Below are 26,461 nucleotides of genomic sequence, written 5' to 3' on the forward strand. Positions count from 1 at the left end.
TAGCGCGGCGGAGGGCGAGTCGCTGCCTCAGCGGGACCAAGCGGGGCTGACCCCTGGCCCTAACCCCGAGTCCCGGCATGGCGGCGGCACCGGGTCACCGGGCAGGGGTGCTGCTGCCTTCCCCGCTGCCGGGAGGTGAGGGCTCGGACCCGGGGAGCGGAGCCCGCCGGTTAATGCGGCCCGGCTCGGGGCAGGGCGGCCGTGGGGCCGGGCGGGTCTCGCCAGGAGCGCAGAGCGGGAGGAAAGCAACCTCAGCACGATTTTGGTTTGTTATATGGGGGAAATTTATTGTTAAGGAATTACTGGAGAGGGTCCGGTGGAGGGACACAAAGATGACCAGGGATCTGAAGCTTGTTTCTCATGAGGAAAAGCTGGGAGAGCTGGGTCTGTTTAGCCGGGAGAAGAGAAGATGAGAGGGGGTCTTGTTTATGCTGATAAATATCTCCAGGGTGGGTGTCAGAGGACGGGCCAGACTGTTCAGTGGTGCCCAACGACAGGACGAGGGGCAACGGGCACAGACTGACACACAGGAGGAGAAACTTCTTTCCGGTGAGGTGCCAGAGCCTGGCCCAGGCTGCCCAGAGGGGCTGTGGAGTCTCCTCCTCTGGAGACATTCAAACCCGCCTGGACACGACCCTGTGTGATCTGCTCTGGTGACCCTGCTCCAGCAGGTGGGATGATCTCCAGAGATCCCTTCCAACCCCAGCCCTCCTGTGATTCTGTTTTCAGGTTTCAGCCCGGCACTGCCAGCCCAGCCATCCGCACCCAGCTCCTGCTCATGCTGCTGTGCTTTGGGCTCTCCCCACCTCCCGCACCGTGCCCATCTGGGTTTGTGTCAAGGGATTCGATAATCTGGCTGAGCAGCCCTTGCTAAAATGACACAGATACTGAACATACAAGAAATGATTGTCCTGGGATATTTCCTTTCATCTCTAGACCAATTGCCATGGGCGCTCAGACTGTCAGTACCTGCTGCCCAGCTGTGCACATTTGAGCTTTAGGCCATGGGGCATCGGGGTGTTGTTTTGAGTCCTGGGATGCCCTGGCAGCTCCTTTCTGTTACAGGGCTGGCCGTGCATACAGCTTGGCTTCTTTGGGGAGGTTTCTTCTTTTTATGCCCCGTGAGATGGCCAGGTACTAGAGTCCCTCGTGCTCTGCCGTACCTGCTCTGTGATCTTCTCTCGACTGCCAGAGCTTGTTTCAGTGGCCTCAATGAGCTGTCCTGCTTGCTCGACTTCAGATATGAGAGTGCCTGCTATCAGAATACTAAAATCCCCAAGGCTGTGTGGGACGACGGGGCATTTTGGAGATAAGCGTCCCAGGACATGGACAGGGGAATTGCCACAGAGCTCTTGTCACCTGGAAAAAAAGATGAGGAGTGCAAAAGGGAAACCCACCTTTTATGGGAGGTGGTCGACTCACATCACTCATGGCTGTGCAATATTTCTGGCAATGGGAACTCAGATTATGATCTCTGACATTCTCTCATGACGTTTTTTCCATGTCCCCATATGGGAAGTTCCCTGTGCAGCTTGGTTGCGTGATTTCCCTCCCTTGTTCCGTGGATGTCACTGTGCCGAGGCAGGTTTGACACATTTTCCTCCCTCTTCCTGGACTTGTCGCTCCTAGAAAGGATTGTGCAAGGCAGAGGCGGTGGCCGTGGGCCACCACTGCTGAGTTATGACTTGGGCTTTCAGAGAATTTCTCATTGCAGAAGCTTACCAGCCTCAGCCAGTGCAGAAACGAACACGGGAAAATCCCGCCTGTATCAGGGCTGCCCACTGCCAGCACATTGCTGAGCATAAGCTGCAAAATTCAGAACTTCCTCTGTTAACTCTTGGTAGAAATTGGTTTCCTTTCCTGAAATCTGCTGCGCTTGGCTCTCTGAGATATGCAAGCCACCACTTAGATGATTTTTACTCCCTCTTTCCTTTACAAGCTTTATAGGACTGACTTTCATTTGCCAGAAAAATTGTAGTCATAGCCAACTAAAGCTCCAAGCTAGTGTAAGGCAGGACCGTTGGTATAATTGCTGGGTGTCTTTCCACAGCCAAAGTCATCAGCAACAATATTTCTGGTTTATGCAATAGTTTCTGGGATCACATGTTAGGAGCTGGTGATTTGGGAGGCACCGACTCGAGTTCATTCCAGACTGGGGGCTCGGTCATTGTTGAAGGTGGGAGTTGGGGCTCCCTCCCACCTTGGTCTGCTGCCTCCCCAGATGGACACGGAGAAGTGCTGTGGCACAAAGACATTTTTGCTGAAAGTCAGCTGCCATGAATTCATTTCCTGGCTGACTGTGTGATGGTGTGTTACACAGTCACGTCTGTTCGTCTGTGCTCCAAAATCCAGCTCTCCCTCCTCTCCAGGCTGCTCCAGCTTAGGGGACCATGTCCTTCTCCTGGAAGAGGGGGTGTTCTCCCCATTGGGAGCCTGGCCCCACACCCCTGCTTTGTGGGAAAGGGTTAAAGTAGAGCTGGAAGGCAAATATTTTTGGGGAAATAAGCAACATTTTCAAGTTTCCTTTTCTTCCTCTTTAGTTCAAACAAAACTCAGCTGCAGCGGAAAGATGCATTAAAGGGAAAAGGATGTTGAAACACAGAGATCACGCTTTCTAGGGAGCCATACGAGGTGCTGTTCATCTGGCTTCTGGTTAGACTGTCCTTTTTTAACCAGCTGACTGTTTTGTGTGTGACACCTCTGTGTCATGAAGAGCACAGGTGGAAGAAGTGGCGATTTGCCCAAGATAGAGCAGACGCCCTGAGAGTGTACCTGGATGACATGCAGCTGTCATGGTCACTTCTTTACCAGCAGTATGGGGTGAGAATGCCCTATTTAGCCAGGGATTCTTTCCATGAGAAATGGCTGTATAGGCTGGTCTTGTTTTTCCTCCCCGGGAATCATTGCCTAAACCAGGAAGCTGTTTATTTAGGTGATCTGTATTTTACCAGCTGGTGTACAAAGGGCAGTGCTATCTGAACTGACCCTTGCTGGGGTTCATTTCCCTCTTGCAGGTAGGATTTGTACCACACTGACCTTTGCTGAAGGGACAGTCAGGCTGAGGTTACACACTTCCAGAATAACGTGGCGTTAAGTAGCTCAAAATGTGGGATGAGAGTTTTCATTCACTCCTGCTCCTCTACCCACGCCGTGCGCAGGTGTGTTTTTTCAAAGAGCTCAGCGTACTGAGTGGATGTGGAGAGTTTTTTAAGACTCTATTTAAGGTTTCTTTGTGCTTGAGAATCCTAATTTATTCTTGTTTTAAAATCTATCTGTAGGAACTGTGCTGAGCGTGGCTGAAAAACTCTCTTCCTGGCCAGTGCAGTAGCATTTATGGTTTAGAATTGTCTAAAGGGCTCTGCCTGTGGCCTTCTCAGGATTAACTAGACATTCCTTTACATGTCATGTAAAAATGTGATTTTTCCCTCACTCTCCCAATGAATTGTGTTTGGACGCTCCATTCCACTTCCAGCACGTTTGTGTTGTGTATTGGGAACTAGCAGGAGTTTGTTTTCAACACAAGGGTTAGCTAAATGCTTACTGTTGAACACTGCGTTAGGAACAATGGTGGCCAGGCTACTTTATTTCCCTGCCAACTGTAGTTTTTAGATGGAGAAGGGAACTGGCACACCTTGAGCGTTAAAATTCATCACCCAGAACAAATGCATGGCTCAACGTGTGTTCTATTCTTCTTCTGCTTCTCTTATTTGTAGTGAGGTTTCAGGAAAGTACATTTCAGTTGTCCATTTTTCTTGCTGGGCCCATTTGTCCTGTCGCTTTCAGTGAGTGTCATATACCCACGATCTTTCTGCATTAATCCAGAGATAGGAGAAAGTCAGTGTTTTGAGAGGGGACATTTGAAGGGCAAAGTGAAGCAGGGTATTTATGTCACAGATTTGCAGAACCATACAATGATTTTTGTGGCTGCATTTCCTCTCGTGAATGCTTCTGAGATACGGTCGCAGAATGTGTGTGTGTCATTGAGGTGGAAAATGTCATTGGTAAAGTTACATTTGTGTGTTCTCAAGATTGGAAAATACATTAAGGTTGAGTTGAATTTTCTCTTCTGTTTCCAGAAGGCCAAGATTTCTACCAGTTTACGTGAAGGACTGTGCGTGCAGGTGTGACTTTGATGGACAATGTGCGTGGTCCCTGAGCCAGGTAGGCAAGCTGGCTCCTCTCTGTTCTGTCGAGGCAGGACTTCTCTAGGAGGGAAAACAGTGTCCTGTGTCATGCAGGGGACTTTTTGGCAGAGGGAGTGTGTGCTGAGGGTACGACAACCAGGAGGCGCACGGTGTATTGTGCGTGTTCAAAGAGGAAGTTCACAGGAGGTTCGCAGTGTTTATAGCCACAATACAGGCAGCTGGTTTTGAAAGAGTCTTTGTGTGGCTGCTTTACCTGGAAGGAGGTGTAGAGGGTTCATGGCCACACGCACACAAATACAGGTGCCGTTTAGAGGGTTGGGGAGGTGTGGAGTGCTGGCCACCTCTTGCTGTCCCCTGCCTGCCAGACTTTCTCATGGTATGGGCCAGTTTTTGCACATTTGACTCAGCCCATGTGCTCTTGTTCCTCTCCACCTTCTGCTGCCAGCTCTGCTGGGTGCCCGGAGCTGGAGACTCACTGGAGCTGGGCTTTCTGGCCGTACCAGGAGCAGCTCTCATCAGCTCCGTGATGAAGTGAGGGTAATGAGGAAGGGCAACGACCCAGCCCACAGTGCTGATCCCTCCCTCGTGTCCTTGGCCTTGGATGCTGAGGTGAGCTGGTGGGTTGGTGATACATCCCGGTCCTGAGCACAGCGGGTCAGGTGCTACAGGAAACCCCACCACAGCCTCCTCCAGGCTGGTTCCTACCCTCACGTGGATATATGCTGTCTTTAAATCTTATTTTATTTTTTAAAACTCTGAGCAGTGCTCCTTGTCACTTCATATTATGCTGACTGGCTCCACAGCCAGTTCAGCACCGTGGTGCCAGGAGATTCTCCTGCCAGCGGTCATGTGTGCAGGCACAGTCCTAACAAACGTTGAGGAGACCTCATGGGTTCAGCTCACACCATCTGTACCTACTTATTCCCAAAGGAACAGGCAGTTCGGATGGCTGCTTCACCTTAGGGATGTTTTTGTTTTGAGGGTTAGCATGTGAAGGTAGGACAGGGGGAAGGCTGCAAGTTCACTTGGAATGGCTTTGTAGTATTGGAGCGGTCTGAGAAGCAGATCTCGCAGAGTTTGCATCTGTACCTGGCAGGTGGGATCGTGGCACACATGCTTTGTAGCCTCTGCATAGCTTCCCTGTTAAGAAAATATTCTCTACAAACTAGATCCCAAGTGCAAACGAATATGAAGCAGGGATTGACACAGAGGGTGTACCGATCTGACAGTTCAGGTGCACCTCGGGTTGTTACAGGGCTGAAATGGATGCTTTCAGGCAAATTCTCTTGGTCAGGCAAAGTTATTTGTGAGACAAGAAACAGTGAAATAGTTAAACTATGCTGTCGGGTTTTTCCCCTTCTTTATCTGTGTGGGTTTTTTGCACTTGCCGCTTACAGAGAAAACAGACGGAGCAGTTTCATTTTCCATCTCCAACAAGAACCCTGTGATGTAACACCCCACCGGATAACCGCAGCGGTGACACGCTGCGAGTCGGTCTCGGTTTTCTGTAAACTTAAGACTGTCACTTGTGGAATGCTGCAAAAATGGATACTGTGGGCCTGCTTTCCCCTTTCGCTTCGTCCCCTTTCCCTTTTTCTCTTCCCTCTTTTCACCTTCCTTTTCCATTTATCCCCCCTTTCCTTTTTCCTTCCTCCCCCTTTCCCTTTATCCCCCTCTTTCCCCCCCTTCCCTTTCCATTTCTCTCGCTTTCTATTTCTCCCTCCCCTTTTTACCTCCCTTTCCCTTTCAATTTCCCTCCTTTCCATTCCCCCCTCTTTCCCTTTCCATTTCTCCCTCCACTTTCCCTTTCTCCCCTCCCCCTTTCCTTTTCCCTTTCCCCCTCCCTTTCCCTCCTTTCCAACCCCCCAGGTTAGTGCCCGTGGCCCTGCAGAGCGGGTCCCGCACCGCACAGCCCGACCCGGCTGCCCCGGGTTTCACCGCGGGGCTCAGTGCTTCCATCAGCCCGCCCGTGTCCCCAGCCCCTGTGTCGGCCGCCCGGGGATGGGGATGCGGCTGCCGGTGCGGGGCAGCTCGCAGCCCCCCGGGCATCCCAGAGCGGGCGGGGCCGCGGGCATTCCCGGGGGCGGGCGGCAGCCACGCTCCGCCCCGCGGAGGCTGCGCCGCTGCTATAAGCGCCGCGGCGGCGGCGGGGCTGGGCAGATCTCCCTGCGCCAGCCCGTTGGTTGCACGGTCAGAGCCTCCTCGCCCAGCGCAGGACAGCCCAGCCCGGTCCGGCCATGCCGCTGTCCCGCGTCCCACCCATGCTCCGCGCCGCCCTGCTGCTCGGCCTCCTCCTGCCCGCCGCCGCCGAGTCGGTGAGTCCCTGGGACAGGAGAGGGTCCCCTGCCTGCGTGCCCTGGTAGCAGAGAAGGGTGCTCCCGGAGCTGGGTGACCCAGCTACTGCCCACTGTGCTGTGTGTGCACTTGTGGTGGGTCCTGCTTGCTACTTACCTGAGAGCTAAAGCTGCCCTCCCCGGGATCTGTCCCCCACCATTTGTCCTTCTCCAGGGAAGGAGAGGACAAAATGGGTTAATAGGAATCTGTCCATTCCCATTCTTTCCTGCGGTTCCCCTGCCTGGCTTGCACGCTGCTTCCTCGGTTTGATGGCAAAGCAGCGTTGTCCTGGCCCAGCGTGCCCCATGTGGACCACTCACCCTGTCACTATGTGCCCCAGTGGTTGTGCCACCCCTCACACGTCTCTTTCCCACTAAGCGCTTGTGAACTTCGTCTTTCTCTTCTGTAATCAGGAATTAAAGCCGTACAGGGTACAAGGGTACGTGATAGAAATGAACTGCTCTCCGTTACAGCTTTGATCTTCAGCTGCTGGTCACAGACTTAATTCCTTGAATCCCTCTTTTATATGAATGTGTGATGGGTCAGGTGTGTGCAGTGCATTATAGTGCTTTCCAGCCTTACCTGGGTTTGGTTGTGCTGGTACCTGATGTCTTAATGTGTATCAAACCTTCCTCGTTTCCAAATAGGACTGAAAACAGATGCACTACCACGGAGGGCTTAAGAGTCTCTTAGATATATAAGGAGGTGAAACAGTTTGGATGCATCAGGCTGGGCACATGTGGGATCTTTGTGGCGAAGCAGAAATTTCAGGATTTTTGCCTTCCCTGCTGTTTGTTTGTGTGTGTGTGTCCATCTTGCTGATAGTGCAGTCAGGGCAGATTCCTCTGCTAGTCTGAAAGAGCTGCTGAGATTAAGATAACTGCAGGAGATCAGGGGTTCTCAAAAGTAGGTTTAATCATCCACATTGCTTCCTTCTGGACTGAAGGCTGGGTGGGCAGATCAGAACTGATAAGGCTCTGCTGCTTGGTTGCTCTCAAATACGGACACAGGGTTGGGGGATTGCTGCTTGTAGAGTAGGAAACTCCCACAGAGAGCATCTGTAGTAATTGTCAGCTACTCTCTGCTGAGATCGACCAGCCCAAATCCACTTTACTCTAATCTGGTGTCTTTATCCCTGCTATTAAACACGTGAATCGCTCGTTTGAGAACTGGCCCAAACTAGTAGGGCAAACCTTTGGGGCAGACAGCATCTGGTAGTTGCATTGACCATGTTTGGTATGAAATGCAACTTGGTGTCCCTGGGGAATTGAGTGGTCTGCAAGCATCGGATTTCTGCAAAGACAACAAATTTTGCACAGATGTATTCTGTAAATCCTTATATAGAACTTGGGCGAAGTATTTGTCCATATATTTTAAGCTACCTAAGATAGAGTGTATGCTTGAGAAGTAACACTGCCCTACTATAAAGCCTTATCCAAACAAATTGTTTGGGTTACAGGCTGCTGGGGAGGAGAGGAGGATGACACAGTGTTTGGGAGAGTTCTGCTGGCGCTCCTCCCATATTATGTTTTTTTAAAATAGCACTGCCAAAACGTGCAGGGCTGCACAGCATGCAGCTCTTAGTTTTTTCTGTGCGGGCATGGTGAAGACAGGTAGCTGTTTCTTAACAAGACAAGGATTGTATTTCTTGTGCTTATGTAAGAGCGTGGCTTTTGAGAGTGATTCGGTCCTTGAATATTTCCCCAAGCCTGTACAAACAGAAATGCCTTGGCTCCTTTCCCCTTGCGTGGCTTTCTGGTGTAGATGGGATTTCTCCACATGAAGCAATCTTGGATGTGTAAGAGGGTGGGGAATATTACGAAGTGCCGAAGCGTGACGTCGGTGCTGAGGCTGTGGGTGGGTTGTGTTACGGCAGCTCGCTGTGAGAACATCGCCTATTTCCCGTGGGGAGGCTGGAGCTGAAGCCTGACATCTCCTGATGCTCCCCAGCCCTCTCTGGTTGAGAGCTTCAGAAAGCAAAGGCTGTGCAGGCAGGGTGCTCCCCTTGCTCGTGCCATGTGAGGATAGGGGTCTTGCAGAAGGTGCTTTAGGGGCCAGCAGCTGGGGATGGGCAGAAAGCCACCAGTGCCGCGCAGACATGGCATCAGTGGAGCTGATGGGGGATGTGAGGTCTGCCTTGCTTGGGCAGAGTAGCATCGTTGAGCAATCCTTGGCATCTAAAATTGCCCCTGGCAGCACGAGAGGGAAGCAAGGGACGTCCCCCGCAGCAGTGGTGTCTGCCTGCTGCAGGCTGGGGCTGCTCCCGTGTCTGAGCCGCGGGAGGGCTCCGAGTGCCCTGAGCCCTGCAGGCCCGTCCCAGTGCTGATGTGCTCCAAGCTTGTTGCAGCTGCCCTACTTTCCTGCCTTGAAGTGGGCAGAAAAAGTCTCTGTACTGCACCATGTCGTGCATGTGTGTCCAGCAGTGTGGACAAGCAGAAATCCAACCCAAGACACTGCTGGCAGAGGATTGATTGCTCAAGGAGAGGGGGGGAGGCTTCATGCTGTTTGTGGGCTGTTTGCTGGTTTAAAGCAATCATGCTTGGAGGCCTCCTGATTGGCAAAGCTGCTGTCTTGTTGATGATAGCTGTGTTTGGAAAGTAGTACGGCATTATTAATGTTAAAACCGGTTTGGCTTGTCCTGCTGCCATTGATCCCCGAGGCCTGTTCTTTCTGCTCTTTGCCCAGTTTCTCATCTGTCCCTCCCAATCAAATCAAGACATTGCTATCTGCACATTTTACTTTACCTTCTGACTTGGAAAACTCACGGGGCAGCTGGATGTGTAGAGTAAATCCTGGCTTTGCTTTGGCTTCCCTAAAACACAGAGCAGCAAAATGATGAAGTCTTAAGGTGATGTCCCTTAGTCCTCAGGGGAAGGAGCTCATGACTTCTCATAGCTGAACCTAGAGCTGGCTGTTGGGGTGAAACACCTGTAATGTATAGAAAGAAATAGCTTCTCTAGAACCTTGTATCTTGTGGAACTGCATGCACAGCTCAGGGGGTGGGAGTTCAGGGGTCCTTCTGCAGCCAACAGCACCTTGTCCGTACGAGAGGTGGAAATTTCCTGGGGGTGGGAGCAGTCGCCCCCCTGTGCTTGGGGCACAGTCCTGCCAGCTCTCATGCTGGAGAGCACTTTCTTGTGGTTCAGAATTTTCCGAGCAGCTTACACAGGAGGCAAATCGTGGCCTGAAATTGGGACATTTAAGAGTCATGGTACCAGAGACTCATTCACTCTAGGAAGTCAAGGCCAACACAATTGCTTCTTGCAGCCCCTGCTGTTGTTGTCTCCCAAGTCCTTGGCACTTGAGGTCCTGCAAAGGCCCCGTACCCAGTCCAACAACAGTGAAAATGTTTTTTCCTGTGTCCTCCCCTCTCCCCTCCAAGCTTCTGTTAATGGCTTTACTCTTGGCTCAAGGTGTCAGAATGGTTGGGGTGAGGAGGCCATTTGCTGCTGTCAGATGCCTGAAGTGGAGCCTAGTGTGAACTTTCCCTGGTTTTTCTGTGGTGGGTTACTGCCTGCTTGGTATGCTCCTGTCCCACTTCCACCGCAAGCTGGAAGCAGCTAACTTGACTTTCCGAGTCTGATGGAGAGGAGGGAGCCTGGCTGGCTGCTGGGCATACAGACCAGCACAGCTCCCGCCGCTGCTTTCCTCTTCCCTCCAGCTCCTGGTGCTGGTAAACACACCATTCAAAATGTGCTGGCTGCTTCAATCCACTTGGCTGGCTGTAAGTTAACACTGGGTTGTGTTCCACTTAGCGTGTGTTAAGTCGTTCACACTTAGATGATGGATTGATGGGCTTTGTCTTTAAAAGCTTTTTTTTTTTTTTTTTTAATTTGGTGATAGTGACCATATCAACAAGAGAAGCGTGGTACTGTGGTTCTGCTGTCTGCAATGTAAGTGACTTAAATTGACTCCTGAGATAACATGATTAAGTTATTGTGGCTTGCAGTCCCACAGAACTCCCCAGCTATCACTTTGGCTAGACAAAGTGGAGCATCCATCCTTTGAAACACTTGCTTTTAACATTTGTCCTCTCCAGGCTGCTCTTAGATCTTTGCACCTTCATTCTCGCCCTCCACTCCATACAGCTTGTTCCCTTATACCCTGTAACAGCAGCGGGGTTGTGCTGCTTTTGTAGCCTCAAACCAGCAGGTAATGTCATTGAAGCAGTACGAAACCAGTGGGGACAAACCCTGTGCAGACCAGAGGATGTGTGGCTGTTTGAGTCTCGGTGGAATGCAAACGCTTCAGATTAAGGATTCGAATGGTTTCCACTAGAATGAGACTCTTGTGATGAGACTGGACTTGGTGGTTCTGAATAGACAGGGCAGCATAGCTAAAGAGTTTAACTTGTAATAAGCTTCTGCTCTGGGGGGCTATAAAAGATCCTACGTTAATGAGCTGTTAGGGCTGCACTTCTAGATTTGTTCAGGCTATTTGTTTTGTCTTTGAGCGTGCTCCTGAATGGTTGTCCAGGGACTGCTGCTGCCTCTGCCCAGCTCTGCCGTGTGTCACCGTCAGCCCCGGCTCTGACTCAGGGTTTCTGGCACTTCCCTGGCCTCGCAGCTCCCAGAGATTCTGCTGTCACCCTCTGAGTAACGTCCCTGGCCCCTTACCCAAAGCAATGACTCAGACTTCCGACGTGCTGCAGCATAGAGGTGGATCTCATGGGGTTAGAAAAGGGGTGACAAGCAAAACTAATGCTATTTGGCAGACAGTCTGTGCTGCCCTGAACACTGGCTGCCTTCGCTGCTGCCTCTCATCTAATCTGCCTCAGTTTGTGGCTACGGTGGGCAAAAAGCTACCATCGGGCTCTGACATATGATTGCAGCCTGTGGCTGAGCCGGCGTTGGCAGAGGCATATCAGAAAACTGCCTTGTCTTGAGCAGCCACCAACTTGCTCTGGCAGCTTCGTGTTGGTTGTGTTTTCAGACAGATAGAGCTGGAAACGAAAGTTGCACAGGGGAGAGAGGAAAGCGGCATTATTATCTGCAATGAGTGAAAGCGTTCAAAGCGAGCTGAAGGAGCGGAAAGTCTCAAAAGACGGGGTTAAATACTTAATCCTGAGCCTGGAGAAAATGTCAGCGTAGGAGGGGAAAACACGCAAGATGTAGCTGCGTCCCTCTCAGTTTCTGAAGGCTGGCTGACATGAAAAATATATTTGTAAAATTTGCTGGAAATATACACTCTTGTCAGTTTTATCCTTAAATCCTTTGGGGCTGAGATGACTCTTATAAAATGCCAAGTGGCTCTTGTTAGACAAATTATTGGGATACTTAAAAATCAAAGCAGTTAATTAAACTCTCAAGAGAGACACTGCTTGGGGTGGGAAGGAGACTGGGAGACCTGTAGCACTGTTACCCAAGCGGATAGCATCACGTTAAGCAAAAACAAGGTTTCTTTTTGCTTAAGCAAATTGCATTTTGTCGGGGAAAGCAAAGCCCACCATGGGAAGGCTTTCTCTCTTCTGATGCTGCTCTGCCTTAGCTGCTGAAGGCGAAAAGGTATCTCCACCACAGTACAGCTGAAACTCTGCTGCTGTAAAACTGGAATAGAGTGTGGTGGCTTTGCCCTGTTTACTGTGCTGCCTCCTGCCCTTTAGCGGCCTTTACAGTCCAACTATAGCAATAAAAATAAGTGCTAATGTGCATTAGTGGCTGGGAAAGTGCCTCCCTGGACTCGCACCCAGATGGCTGGTATGGCCCAGTAGCCACAAGTCCGGGTGGCTGGAAGGAAGGGTGCCTGGTGTGATGGGGTGCTGCTGCGCACCCATGGGTGGGGGGACAGATCCTGGCTAGAGTGGTGCCAGGAGGGTGGCAGAAACTTCTTGTGTGGGCTGATGTCCCCCTTTAAAAACAGAGAAGCGGTCTCTCCCCCAGATGGAAATATAGTCCTTGCTGATGTCAGGAGCCTTTCCTTTGGAAGGCTCTGTTCCTCCGTGAGATAAATATTTATTACAAATCCACAGTGTGCAGTGGAGCAGACTCTGGAGCCAGGATCTTGCAGGAGACTGTTTATGTGCGGGCTGTTCTTGGCGCTAATTTGAAATTTCCTGAGGCTGAGCATAAGGAGCTGGTCCTGCACATTGGTTACTGAACAACTTGCTAGTCCAGCTGAGCGCAGGCTTTGCAAAGCCAGGGAAGGAGTGACCAAAACAAGAGCCTGGTCCCTCTGCTCCTGGCTGTGACAGCGAGGGTGCTGAGATGCCGTCAGGGAGGGCTGGGAAACCGCTGCTGGTGGCTCATCCCTGCCTCGCAGAGGGGAGGAAGCCTGGTTGGGACTCCAGAGCTCTCCAAGAGGGGAGAATGCTCCCAGGAGCGACCGGTTTCCCAAAGTACAGCTGTGTTATTCCTAATAGCACACAGGCTGTGGCTGCTGCTCTCTGGGCCCAAGCCAAGGCAACCTCTGCGTAAGTCGGGAATGTCTCTATTAAAAAACAAAACACCCCTCCGCACCAAAACCCCAGCCTCTGCTGCTGGAGCTAACTAGGAAATTCCCTGCTGTTGAAATGTTTGTTTGTCTAAATGCTTACACGGATATCGCCTGATAGTGGAGTGGCATGGATACTCCCTCTCAAGTGCTTTCATGCTGATAACTTCCTCTGCTACGATTTTTTGCTGGTAGCTTTGCCAAATGAGCAAAACTCTAAATAGCATAACTGTGCTGGCAGAGCTCAGCTGCCTGGGCTAAGCCTAAATCTTTGAGCTACTACTTCTGATTAGATTAAAATGGATTGTGGGAGGGGAAGCGTTTGTAGGGTGCAGCATTGGGAATCTTGACTGTACAAACAAGCTGAGATTAGCTGCATGGTGAGGAAAGGCACCCTTTGAAGCTGGGTGTCTGTCTGGCTTGATTTTGCTAACAGTCAGGCATGAGGTAGCATAAAGATCCCAAAAATGCATGTCACGCGTTTCTTGCCAAGGGGAAGTTCCACTTTTGTGCGTGTCCAGGGAAATATTGGGGCGTAGCTGTATTCTAGGAAAGGGCAGTGAGGACAGTCCTCTCCCTGGTGTGGGGGGAAATATGATAGATGAAATAGCCCAACTATCAGCATGAGAAATCATCCTCGATGGAAAAGCTGCTTTGCTGGGGCCTTTATATCCTCTTTTGTTTCCTTCCACAGACAAGGATGCAGTAGGAGCCTCCTGGTATAGAACAGGGTAACTCAGGGTGAGCTGTGAGCCAGAAAAACTTAATTCCTTTTTAACCCTGAATATATTTCTCCGACTTCTGAACTGAGCCCTGGGCAGTGAAGTGTGTGAAATACCCATGATCAGGTTTGTAAATACTATAAAAAAATATAATCTCTTTATGAACTAGGTGTGTATCGCTGCCTGTGATCAGGAGAATCTTTCAGGGGCACGAAATGGCTCTGCTGTAATTGTTTTTCTCCCGAGTCACATGAGAGCTCCTGCTTTCCCCTCCTGAATCTTATCTTTACTTGCTTCAGGGCAAGTGATTGACACACAGCCATCTGCAACTGCCTGCTGAGCTTTATCTGCGGAGCTGGAGGGGGATGCAGTCATCTCCTTTCCCTCTTGGTCTCCGTAGGTCTCTGGAGCTGGGCACTGAGTATTTAGGGCAACAATTTTGCCACCGTTGCAGTAAACAGATCCCAGCATGTGCCTGTTTGGCAAAGGGCTCAATCTTTATGGCTTTGCTCTTGGTTGATAATCGGGCAAGAGTGGTTAATCAAGAATTCATTCCTTTGTAATCTCTCCGACCTCCTGCTCGCTTCTATGGCATGGCCTGGAAGGCACACAAGTGCAGTGTGGTCTGGAGAGAGCGGGCTGTGTGTAAGCAAACGCACGTGAGTTAAAAGGTAGCTGAGGTTTGACTTTGTAAGAGCAGGAAAGCCTATTTTCAGCAAGCAGAGCCCAGGAGGATTCATCCCTGCTGCAGAGAAGGCACTCGTGACAGCGAGTTGCTGTCCAGAGCCCGGGATTACGGTGTCATTGTCACGGGGATTATGCCTCTGCTGTCGCATGAGCCCCCAGGAGAGCTGCTTGGGACAGCACAGCTTAAAGAATCGCACGGGGTGAGCGGGGCTGACCCGCGCTGGGGCAGTGCTGGACGCGCCTTCCTGCGCCTGCCCCGTCTGAGCGCGCAGGACCGGTTCTGTGGCCGTGGGGAGATGGATACCTGGTTGGACAGGCGCTGGGGATGCTGCTCCTAAGTCACCTTGAATGAGTGACACTTTTACCAGCTGAGCAGTTCATCAGCCTGTAGGTTGCTCTTGCTGGGTCTTATTAGGCAAGACCCTGCTCCTTGCGTGTGTTACCGAGCACAATTAAAAAAAATAAATGTATTTTTTTTTTCCCTCTTTGAAAAGAGGCACGAAGAGATAGCATAGCATGACTGGTCCTGGGGTACTGGAGATGTCGTGCTCCCTCTTGCTGCCAGCCAGGAGCCGCCTGCAAGCCTTGGTCTGTGCTTCTGTCTCCGATTCCCACTTCGTCCTCAGAGGTGTTACCAGTGTACCTTTGCAGATCACGGTGATGGGAAAGTCACCTGTACAGTGGCTGTCAGAGAGGAGACAGGCAAGACTGACCTTGTTTAAAGCCACTGTGCCTGTGGCCTTGCTCTGGAAGGTGTTGAGCAAAGGTACAGTGGTGTTTAACCATGTCTGGAAGCCTCAGGGTGAGCCTGTTGTGCAACTTAACACACATGTGGCTGGATGAAAGCTGATTAACTGCTGTCCCTTGGCACAGAGGCCAATGTGGACGGGTGTGCTGGGAATTATGTGGGACAGACTGACCAGGAATGGGAGTTAAGATGTTACCCTCCGGGCATGGGCATGAGGAGTTAGCACAAGTGGATGTGTTACCTTGGTGGATGTGTTGAAGGGGTTAGGTGTGACCTAGATTGAAATATCGATATTTGCTTTACTCTCAGGACAAAAGTGAGTTTTGTATTTTGCATTTTTTTCCCCCTCCATGGAGCTGGAGCTTGGTGGGAATAAGGGGTGATTTGGGGGAAACGTAAACCCTTGCCTTTCTAGTCTGGCAGGAACTGCCTCTGCCGGAAGCTCATGTCACTTCCAATAACTTTCTTTTAAGGGTTATTAAGAAGAGAAGACAGAGCTGTCTGTGCTTGTTACCTCGCTGTGTGCCTCTTCCCTTGGAGGTCAGCTCTGTTTGCTGGGCTCGCCCCATTCTCAGCGCTGCTGGCTCCTCTGCTTTCCTGGTTTCGGGGGGCTGATGTTTTCGAGGGGGTGAGCTCAGCTCCTAATCCCTGCTCCTTTGCACACTTTGCATGAGCTTTAGAACCTTCCTGGTTTGTGTGCTCCTGCAAGAGCTCGGTGGAAGTGAACTGTTTGGAAATCCCCTCTCTGGGGCTTGGTTTACACAGCTTTGCATCCTTGCACTGGAAAGGCCCTGTTGGATTCAGTGCTCTCTGGGCTGTGATGCAGGGCAGCACGAGGGCTGGGCTGGTGGCTTTGCAAGAATGGCCTCTCAGTAACCAGGCTCTGAGGCTGGGCCATGCAGACAGCTGCTCGTGTTGTCCGGGAGCCTTTTCTTGTTAAATTGGTCTGGATGTGCATTGTGGTGGCGTAAGGCGACATCTGCCCATGACAGCACAGGTCTGGGAAAGATGTTTTGTGTAACACTGCTCACGAGGTGATCCATACAACTGTCCCCTAGTGCAAAGCCCCTGACAAAACCACCAGGAGCCACTTGGGTTTCTCTGGCCCCACAGGCTACAAAGAGTTAATGGGTCTGCACCTCTGCCCCCTCTTGTGCCACCTCCCAGGCTGGCCCAGCTCCATGTGCCTTTGTCTAGGAAAAGTTGACTTTCACCTTGCTCCTGTTTACTCCTAGGCTTGTGTACACAGTGCAGGGGAGGGAGCCGCAGGAGCCAGCGCTGGGTCTTCGCGCCAAAGTTATAAACTTGATAAAGAGCTCCTTGCGCTTTGGATGCCCGAGTCTCCGCAGGTCTGAGTCCCTTTGCAGCTTGCTGGCTCTGACCCTTCAAAGAAGCTTTAATGAACTCCAGCGCGTTTGATCAGAGACAAGGACCAGCCATAAAAGCCAGTTCGACGTCTGGAAAACTTTGTCTCTGCCTCAAAACATCATTTGGGGTTTTTTTTTAAAGGGTTTGCAAAGGTTGTGGTGAGGACGTGTGGGCTGGGGCAGGCAAGCTGCCTGGGTTTGTTATTTCCCAGAACTAGCCAGCGGCTGGGGAAATTCACACGTTTGACATAAACTTTGATTGCTGCCTCAATAGATAGATGGTCTTGCCCTGAGAGAAGCTGGGGCTGTAAGTGAAGGTCCCAGGAGCACAAAATGGAGCAGGGTGTGCTAGGGATGGAGCACAGCAAGGCTGCAAGCCCAGCCTGGGGTGCCAGGGCTGTAATTCCTGTGCCTGAGCTGAGCAAACAGTGTCTGGCTTCAGCCAGTAGTGCAGCCTGTCTCGGGCTCAAACATGAGACCTCTGTGCCCAGCTTTTCCAGGAATGACGTTCATAGTTCACGTGCCTGACGTGCTGGTTGTCTGACAGGGAATAAACTCTTTTTTTGCCACTGGCAGGCAGCAAAAGCTGCTGCTCCCCAGCAGGCTGGTTAATCCCCCTTGGTGCTTACTGGGGATAAAGCTGCTTAACATGAGGAAGAAATGCTGGAACTAGACCCCCACAGAAGAGGTTGATTTCTGTACAGACCCCTCCTGGAGAGGAGCATATTAATAGTAAGGCTCGACTTCAGCTGCTGGGGCGAGGTGGGGCCGTGCAGCCGCCCAGTCCAACGCTCTCAGCAAGTCCCTGGCCCAGCTCCAGTGGTGAAAACAGGTGGTGGAAAGCAGCTCCCAGCAGCGCTGGTGCAGAAGGTGTTAAGCTGAATGTGGCCAGAGACGACTTGGCAAGGTCTGGCCCCGTCCTGCGGCAAGCTCCCGGCTTTTTCCTCTCGGCTGCAGCCTGCCAGTGAGAGGAAGCACGGGCACCTTCTTCATCCTCCTGGAAAGGGATGTACTTTTTCAGCAGTTCTCCGGGAAGATATTTATGTAGCACTTGGGAAGCCCACAGCCCTTGCCTTTAAATGTGTGCAAGTGCCTTTGTGCCCTCTCGCAGGTGTGTATGTGAGGAATGTGCCTGCTCTGGACCTGCTCTGTGAGCACAGTTCTCCCGTGTTAACTCTTCACAGGCTGCCTGTGCCCTGGCTCCCAGGAAGAGCCTGACCTCTAGGAGAGCACGTCCTGAAAGCTCGAGGTACCTGTCAGCCCTCTGACTTCCCTGGCAGATCAATCTGTAAAATGAGGATCGATGCCCACAAGAAGAGTTTCCTGCACCATTTGAGAAGTTCTTGTGGCTTCCAGGAACTTCTGTCCTTGGTCAAGAGGATGATGAAAAGTGACTTCAGGGAACGCTCCCATATAATCTTATTTACGCTTGTGAGTCAGTGATTTCCGTGTTAGGTCCTGTGGGTTGTAAACACTGTCTGTCCTGATTTAAATAGGGTTTTCTGATAGCCAAACCTGGTGCGTTCCACAGCATGTACTAATCATGGTGGCTGTCTGCCACCGCTTTGCTCACGGCTGGGCTGATCTGATAAGGCCAGCCTGCTGTCCAGCCACTCGGTGGCCTAAACGTGGGTTTTCTTGAGCCGCCCTCATTAGGACATTTGCTGGCCGTGATTCATAACGAGGTAGGACGTGAGCTGGCAGAGGGGTGCGGCACAGCGCCCTGGCCAACATGATCTGCCCTGGCACAGCAGCTGGCTTTGCAGATCTGCAGCGAATGTGCTCCCCAGCCCGGGATGATCGGAATTGGGCTCTTCCTGCCCTGGACAAAATGGCCAGGAGCTCTCGTGGGAACAGTACTGCCTGCTGGCAGCGGCTTCCATTGCAGGTCTGACTTTGGCTGGGTTTCACATACCTTGAAATGAATTCGCCTTGGAGCGAGTGATCCGTAACATTAGGAATGCCTGGTGCCAGGCCGGGAGGGGGATTTTTTCCCAGCTGGCCTTCCTCGTCAGCCCCATCCCCGTCACCTCATGCCAGGCTGGGCAGAGTGGAGACAGGGGGTCTGGAGGAGAGCTGGCCGCAGCCCTTCGTGCCCTCCGGGCTGTTCATTTGGTTATCCTCCAGCAGAGTCGCTGGGGAAACCAAAGATGCCTCAATAAGCTGATGAAAAGCACATCTAGTAGCCACTGCTCCTTATGCAAAATGAGAAACATCTTGTCCTGACCACAAGGCCTCGTTTCTGGCAAAACCAGCAGGCTAATGGGCAGGGAGGTCTGGGCTGGGAGCAGGGCTGTGGGCAGAGGAAGCTGACACATGGCTTGTGGCTCATTGTTGGCCTTGGCTTGTGTGATCGATAGCGAATGTCATTTGTCAGGTGCTATGTGTGGCTGTGGGATGGGCCAGGTGTGGCCAGGTGAGGAGGAAGGTGATCCCAGCCACTCAGGGTCTCCCACTGCCCTGAGGAAGCAGCAAGTGCTGGGGTGATGCCACCCAGCTCTGACTGTCCCCACTGGTCTTTGCTCTTCTCCCCCTCTGAGGCTGTGGCTCGTGGTAAATCTGTACACTCAGAAGAGCCCTTGAATATGCAGGATTGTGAAGTAAAGGGGTGTTTTAAAAGTGCTCTCTGGGGTAGATAAACCTTCAGAAAGGCTTTCCAGTCTTTTTGTGTGGACAGCATGAAAAAGCATTGGCAGCTTAGCCCCTGGCTAAGGAACCCACCCATCCGCATTGTGCTGTAGGGGAAGGGGTCGAGTCCCCACCATGGCAATGACTTCATGGCTGTGGAGCTGCTGGAATCTGTGGGCTGGTGTTGAGCAACCCGAGAGCTCATACCTGCGGTACCCGCACCGGGGCTGGCCCCGGGGCTCTGGCGAGGAGAAATAGTTCTGGGGAAATTGCAGAACCTCAGTGAGGGCAGGAGGTTTGCGCTGGTGGCTCCTTGAAGGTCCAAATGCAAATGAGCTCTGGTGTGTGAATTGCCATTGTGGCCAAACAGCTGGTTCTCTGGAAGGTTCTCCTGCTCTCCCTAGCGTGTCTGTAGTTGCAGTCATCGGGCTTCGGGATCCGGGACTTCATTTTACAGACTTGTTTGTTTACTCACATTTTGAAAGGTGAGGCAGGGGAAGCTCTTCCTTCGGGCAAGTCATTACTGATAGCGAGTGCTCTTGAACATCACACTATATTGCACTGCTATTCAGCTGAACTGACAGACCAGATTTTAACCCTTGGGTGATGAAATAGGTTCCCAATACAAGAAGCAATGAATTGTCTTGGCGTGAGGCTGCAGTGCTATGCAGAAAACGGACCTAAAGGTGCCAGGCTTTTTCCTCTGGGAATAGCAAGTCCTTCCAAATCCTTCCTTATAAAAAACTGAAGGTATTGTTTTTCCAAATGTTTTTGCTACAAACTCCTGACCAAGATCCTGTTGTGTTATTTTCACCCTGTGGGTTAAAGTGAACCTCCTGAATCTATAGCCCTCAGGAAATTCCCCTCCCAGGCTGGCTCTCACTTCTGTTCTGAGAAATTCTAGGGGAATTCAGCTATTTCCAGCGTGATGAAGATAATGCTTTTGGTGGAGAGGAAGTTCAGCATTTAATAGTTCTTCTGATGGAAGTGATGTGCTCAGCACAGGCTCTGAACTCCTGACCTTTTGTGAAATGCTTCTGAAGAGTTGCCTGATACTTAACACTTCTCCACCCCTCTTCTCAGGTGAGAGAAACTGAGACCATGGATGCCCGATGGCTTGACTACCCTGCCTCCGGAGACTTGCCGGATGATGAAGACATTGGCGGATTCAGGCCTCACTTAACTTCCGACGGGTCAGAAATAGATGATGCATCGGGGTCTGGAGGTAAGCAGGGAAAGAGGGCAATGGATCTCCATCAGTCGACGCTGTGAAACTTTTTCCAGCACCAGCAGTCACGAGTGATGGTGTAAGTGCACATTCAGAGCTCTTGAGGGAACTGCAGTGTCAGGTGGAGATGAGAAAGCCGTATGAATCGTAGGCACCCACAGATGTGAACAGTGAAAGTGGTTGTACTGTGATGTTGAATCACTTGGGGAGGACAGATGGAGCCCAGCCAAGCTTGTCTTACTGCAAGTGAAAAGGCATGGCACTGCCTGGATCTCCTTCCTGTTGAACTCCAAAGAACTTCTGAAAAAAATAAAAATAATAATGAAAGAATAATCTATTGTTGAGGCAGTGTTACAAGGCTAAAAGTGCCTCAGCTGAAACCAAACAAGGTAAAGGACTAACTGGTGTTCACGTGAATTCTGTGACATGCAAAGCTCCCTGCCCAAACCAGTTTCTGTAGCTCAGTGTCCCCTTTATGTGAACATTTGTTCTCTAAAGGGGAAGAACAAGTGCTGAAATCGGTGCCTGACATGTTTGGGCAGATCTGGTAACGAGAGGGTTGGTGAACCATCCTCTAGGGATGGGTGTTGAGCATTGCCCTCCATTGGCATTACCTTCACAAGCTATAGCAGACCTGCTCTGCAGGGCAACACCCGATCAGCTGCAGCAGGGGCCAATGGATCCAGCTGCAGATCCCTCCCGTGGGAGAGGTGTTGGTGTGGAGATTACATCTCATGGTCTTGTGCAATCAAAGCCATTCAGTGGTGAAAGTACTAGTCAATTGTAGTCAGCAGGGAGCAAGAGTCCTAGTTTGTCTGCAGTTGCTGCTGTTGGAAAAATGGCATATAATGAGAGGAAATATTAGTGTGCTGTCCTGTTTTGAAACTTTATTGATTTCCTCTCCCTCTCTGCAGAGTTCTCAGACTCTGAAGATGCCGTGTATCTGACTACCATGGATACTCCTTTGGTGAGTATTGTCTCTGCATGTTTTAAGCAGCACGTAGCTACCCTGGTCTGTCTGTCACACTTTCTGAATACCCTTTGCCCTCAAGACATGGCATCAAGATGAGTCTGCCTTCATGAGCAGGAACAGCACACTCGTAATGCACTAAGCAAACTTTCTTTTCCCTGCACACCCTCCTATTTTCAATTGTTGGTAGTCTGGGTGCTGCTTACTGATGGGTGTGGTGTGTCTATATTCTGTAGATATCTGACAACTATATCCCTGGAGATACTGAGAGAAAGATTGAAGGTGAGAAGAAAAACACACTGGTGGACAACGAAATAATTCCAGACAAAGCTGCACCTGTTGAAGAGGACGTGTCCAACAAGATCTCCATGGCAAGCACAGCCAACAGCAGCATCTTTGAAAGAACAGAAGTCCTTACAGGTAATATTCCACCTTGTCCTGAGAAATCAGTAATACTGTAAATCAAAAAGGCTTCTCTTGTTCTCTGTTTCTCTGGGGGGCAGTTTCTGCTGACAAGGGGAGCGACATGTGTTACCTCTGTGACTACCTGTAGCATGGTCGCTTCAGCCTTCTAGTCCTTGACCAGAAGAGGAGGCTACTGCTGTGTTTCTGGGGTAAAGAGCTTGTTTTTGAGCCTGCCAGCTGACTGTTGGCGTAAGTGCCACACGACTCACGTGGCAGCTGCTCTGCACCCAGATACTACCTCAGTGAGGGGCATATCTAGCCATATATCAACGACATCATAGACTTTCATATCAAATGAAGGCATTTTTCTTCTAACCTCTGCCCAAGTCCTGCCTTTCCTGAGCCTTGCCAGGAGCCAGGCAGTTCCTCCAAGGGATTTGAACACCTGCTCAACTGGTGTGAATCTAAGCACCTCTGTCTAGAGCAGAACCCAGCGAGTGGCTTCCCCGCAGCACATGGAACAGGTCTGTCTCAGGGCACACTTCATCACGCCCTTGACCTGGTGGTGCGAGTACAAACCTCAGCACATCTTGCTGCTCCACAGTTGTCCTTCCAGCTGGAGGACTGACTGGAAGAGTGGATTGCAAAGCCACCTCACAAAGAAACTGATTTAGTGCAATGAGTAGTTGTCACAGCAAAGGATAAAATTCACTGAGGGCTTGTGGCCATCCTTGGTGTGAGGAGAGAGAGATCTTGGTGGGGTTTTTTTTTGGTTGTTTGGGGTGTTTTTTGGAGGGAGGTGGTGGTGGTAGTGGGATGTTGCTGTCTAACTGAACTGCAGTCCCCAGAGTGTGCTCACACAGGCAGTTGACAAAGCATTCAGATCGGAGCTGGACCATTTTCCTGGTGTTGACACTGTTTGTGTATTGTGGTGGGGTGGTTTTGGTTTTTTCTTTGTTTTGTTTTGCTTTGTCTTTGTGCAAGGAGGATGTCTTTTTATCAAAACTTTTCTTCCTCTAAGCTGGAGTACTAACACAATCTGGTTAATGTGGAACATGTGATTATTCTATGGTTGAATGAAAAGCAACTTCTGGCCTTTTCCAATAACATCTGTTGCTGAAAATGCCAGCACGTCCAGTGACAGGCACAAGGACAGCGCTGGCTCTGGGGGCAGTTCTGGGGCTGGTACTTTTGAAGCAGGTTTTGAGATGTAGCTGATGGTTTGGCGTTGTCCAGGAGTTTAAACTTAATCCATTTTCTTTCCCCCCCCAGCTCTCATTGCCGGAGGGGCAGTGGGCCTCTTGTTTGCTGTCTGCCTGATCCTCCTCCTAGTCTATCGCATGAAGAAAAAGGATGAAGGCAGTTACGACCTTGGGAAGAAACCCATCTACAAGAAAGCCCCTACAAATGAGTTCTATGCTTAAAGCTCAGCAGCACCTTGTGCCCATCAAGGGCCAAACAGACTGTATGGAAACACTGTGCCCTCAGATGAGATGTGCTGAACAAATGCTCTTTTTGGATTGAATTTCAAAGCGACTTTTGAGAGAAAACAAACTTCCTACGTGACCCTTCCCATCCTGCACACTAACAAGGGCCCAATGAAATACAAAGAGTCTGAAAAAAAACCAAAACAAACCCAAACCTCAGTGTATTTTTCTTCTAAAGCTAGTGTAAAGATAATAAAGATGCCAAATTTTCTGCTTGGTCTTATAGAGGGTATGTAAACACAAAACAGACTGTATGGAGGCAAACACCATGTGTTTGCATCCCATGTGCTGTGCTCAGATTGGCTGCTTCTATAGAAGATGGCTTTTTTTTATAAACCTCGCTAATAGATGTCTTGCAGCGGGCTGGTGATGTGAAGCATTTTTGTGGAGAACTATTTATGAATCTCTTACACTACAGATGATAATGTTGCCTTATCAGGGAGTAAAAGGGCCCATAGGGGCTCGAAATCCCTGAATGCCATAAAGGGCCTATGGGAATGTCTTCCCCAGGAGATTTGTGTCTCTTCCTGTCGGCCCCAGGCAAGGGCCATTAATCCATGGAATCAGGACAGCCAGTTTTGTTTGGCTATGACAACACCCTTTCCTTGCCTTCAGTCTCTTACCTTTTTTTTAAAGATTGCTTGTAGGATTTTTTTAATAACAAAATTTTAAAGAAAATAGCCTGATGTTTATATAAAGTTTGTAGAAATTGTTTTGAAATAATAAAAAAAAAATTACTTTTTTAATTTCCTCAGATTTATTTTTTCAATCCCTTTGTGTTTCCTTTGGCTGGGCATTTCTCTAGAGATGTTGTTTTGTATGATTCATGTTCTGAACCGAAGCAGAGTTAGCTACAGTGTGTTACAGGTTTCTTTTAGTTCTATAGCAGCTACTGTAGAGGATAAAGATATTTATGGCTTTCCCATAACTTTTTTAGCGTTTGATTTTTGTTTTTTAAACAGAATTATTTATAGTTTCTGAAATGGCTGTTCTCATTTGGTAACTTTTTATCCTTTTTATGTAAAACACTAATATAATGAGTCTCTGTGAAAACTATTTAAGCTTTATTCTGTTAATTTTAAATTCAAGGCAATAACTTCTAGGATTAATCTGTATGCAAAATTGGATTCATAATATAATTGCGGTAGGGAAAAGACGAGAGTATTTCTAGCCTGTAATATATTATAATCAGTCCTATAGAGCTATATATTATATATTTTACTGAGAAATATACAGTTAAGAGTGAAAAGGCTGGAGTTAATTCTTTGGCAGCCTTATTGTGTGTGAGAGGCTTGATCTCGTGTTTGCTGTTTGTCCAACATCTCGTCTGGAGCACAGGCGGTTTGTGCAGAGCCTGGGGCTCCGTCTCCGAGTCCCAGCCGTGCCTGGAATAGGTCTGGGTGCAGGATGGACCAGGTTTGGTCCTCTGGGTTGGAGCAGAGCTCCCCATCGCTGTTCTGGGGCGGGTTTTTGAGGCAAGCGTTGGGTGTTTGCAGTATGGAGAAGGTACCGCTCTGTTTTGGGGGCTGGCTGTTTTGTGGGGTCAGGACCTGCCCTGCAGAGACTGGGTGGGGGCTGCAAGTGCCACAAACTGGGAGTGCTGGGCTTCCACAGACAGCTGGTGTGGAACCTGCGGTGTGGATTTCTTCACGTATCATGTACGTAGCTCCTAGCCCTGCTGAGAGCCAGACCAGTTCCCCCAGTGCTCCCGGAGCGGAGGGTGACGTGTGTCCGATGCCTCTGTTCCAGGGTGGTGTTACAGAACTGCTTCGTACAAGTCGTGTCCTACTGCAGCTCTCTGCATCTGGTAGGGTTTAACACAAAAAGCTGTGTGACCGGGTAGGCAGCACAAACCCAGACTGTTCCAAAGGCTGTTTGGAAATCCCATCGGCTCCTGAAGCCTCCTTACTGAGCCTTTGTTGTAGGCTTGAGGCCAAATTCATAGAGGTGCTAGAACAAAGAAATTCAGCTTCAGCTGGTGGCAGCTGCTTTTCAGAGCTACACAGGCGAAGTGGAGATGGCAGGGGAGCTGTGAATTGAGACATAGATGCAGGAGGACTTCTCCCAAGGGTCTTCCTCCAGGTTGACTCACTCGCTTGGTCCCCATACAAGTGTGTTTGGGGAAACTGGGAGCTCTGGGAGGCTCTAAAATCTGCACAGAGGTCACTGTTGACTGGAAGGAGAGGGAGGATTTTACTGCCTGTGGACAGCCCTACCAGGAGGGCAGGAGCGGTGTCTGCTTCTCGGGATATTGAGATTCTCTTGTGTAATTGCTCCTGGGGATTTTCCACTGTTACTGATCTTTTATTTTCTTTCAAATAAACTGGTACTTTCTAAAATTGGCTTTTTGGACTGTTTCTGCTCTGAAATTACTTTTGGGAGCTGGATAACAGGGAGCTCGTGTTTGTGTAACTTTTTGGTTTACCGAAGGGGGAGGCACGCTGGGATCTGGCTTGGTGGTGACCCACAGCTCAAAGGGGCTTTGTCAGCTGCTCCCGAGCTGTCCTCAGCATCCGACCCACCGGTGACTCCAGCAGGACCAGTGTCACCGGCGTTCTGGAGCCACCTGAGCTCCTCCAGGCGAGTAAAGCCGATGGAGCATGGCGCAGTGAGGTGAGTCAGTTTCTTATCTGGTGCTTAGTTTTGTGATGGCACTTTGAGAGGGCTGTCCCCTTGCAGCCAGAAGGGACAGCGGGATGTATAGATGGGCTTGTGCACGTCCCCTGATGACAGCAGCACGTTCCTGTGCCCTCAAAGTGGGGAGCAATGTGCAGAGAGTCCTGCTCGACCAAGTTTCAAGCCAGCCCTGTTTAACTCATGGGCCATCAAAGTGGGGGAAGAGCTGTTGCAGCTTCCCTGGGATCAGCTGCTCCAGGAACAAGTCCCCAGGTGACTTCATGCCACTGGGGACTAAAGCAGCTCTTAAGCAAGAACTGGAGGAAGCTGCTGCTTCTCCAAGCCCCTCAGCCCTGGCAGCTTGGTGCTCCTGAGGGATGTGACCCAGCTCTGCCTGCCAGGGACGTGGGACAAGGAGGGCTGCGCAGAGAGCGGGGCTGCTGGCTGGGAAAAGCGCTGAGTCTCCTTACTAAGAAGTGCCGTATTTAAATGGATTATCCTCCTTGAGAAAATCTAATTCCCTTCTCCCTGGTGGGAACTCCTGCTCTGGGTGGTTAGGATTAGCAGGGATGGAGGAAACAAATCGGGACTGGTACACAGGCTCCCTCGGGGGTGAGTGGGTAGCAAACCTCAGCTCTGCTCCTTGTTGCCTGGTCTGTCAGCGGTGTGCTTGAGGGTCCTCTGAGAATCTGCCA

The 26,461-nt window shown here is 50.4% G+C and overlaps 1 protein-coding gene across 2 annotated transcripts; it reads left to right on the plus strand.

The window, feature by feature from the left end:
- The first annotated feature begins 36 nt into the window (after nt 1-36).
- SDC4 (syndecan 4) lies at nt 37-25,489 on the plus strand. Of its 2 annotated transcripts, none has more exons than XM_065850129.2 (5): nt 37-135; nt 20,144-20,285; nt 21,203-21,255; nt 21,495-21,678; nt 22,936-25,489. In XM_065850129.2, exons 2-5 carry the CDS (start codon nt 20,162-20,164, stop codon nt 23,085-23,087), a joined length of 513 nt encoding a protein of 170 aa, XP_065706201.1. In that variant the 5' UTR covers nt 37-135; nt 20,144-20,161; the 3' UTR covers nt 23,088-25,489. The 2 variants fall into 2 exon arrangements, with proteins under 2 accessions (XP_065706201.1, XP_065706200.1); XM_065850128.2 differs by lacking the exon at nt 37-135 and adding an exon at nt 6,294-6,460.
- Nucleotides 25,490-26,461: the final 972 nt, after the last annotated feature.

The sequence above is a fragment of the Patagioenas fasciata genome, chromosome 16, assembly GCF_037038585.1.
Source record: "Patagioenas fasciata isolate bPatFas1 chromosome 16, bPatFas1.hap1, whole genome shotgun sequence".
NCBI lineage: Eukaryota > Metazoa > Chordata > Aves > Columbiformes > Columbidae > Patagioenas > Patagioenas fasciata.

Bases quoted from the DNA above. Each gene is read 5' to 3' on its own strand.
- SDC4 (XM_065850128.2), top strand. From the start codon at position 6,383: ATGCCGCTGTCCCGCGTCCCACCCATGCTCCGCGCCGCCCTGCTGCTC. The intron at 20,286-21,202 runs GTAAGCAGGGAA...CCCTCTCTGCAG, and splicing joins TGATGCATCGGGGTCTGGAG to AGTTCTCAGACTCTGAAGAT. The intron at 21,256-21,494 runs GTGAGTATTGTC...TATATTCTGTAG, and splicing joins CTACCATGGATACTCCTTTG to ATATCTGACAACTATATCCC.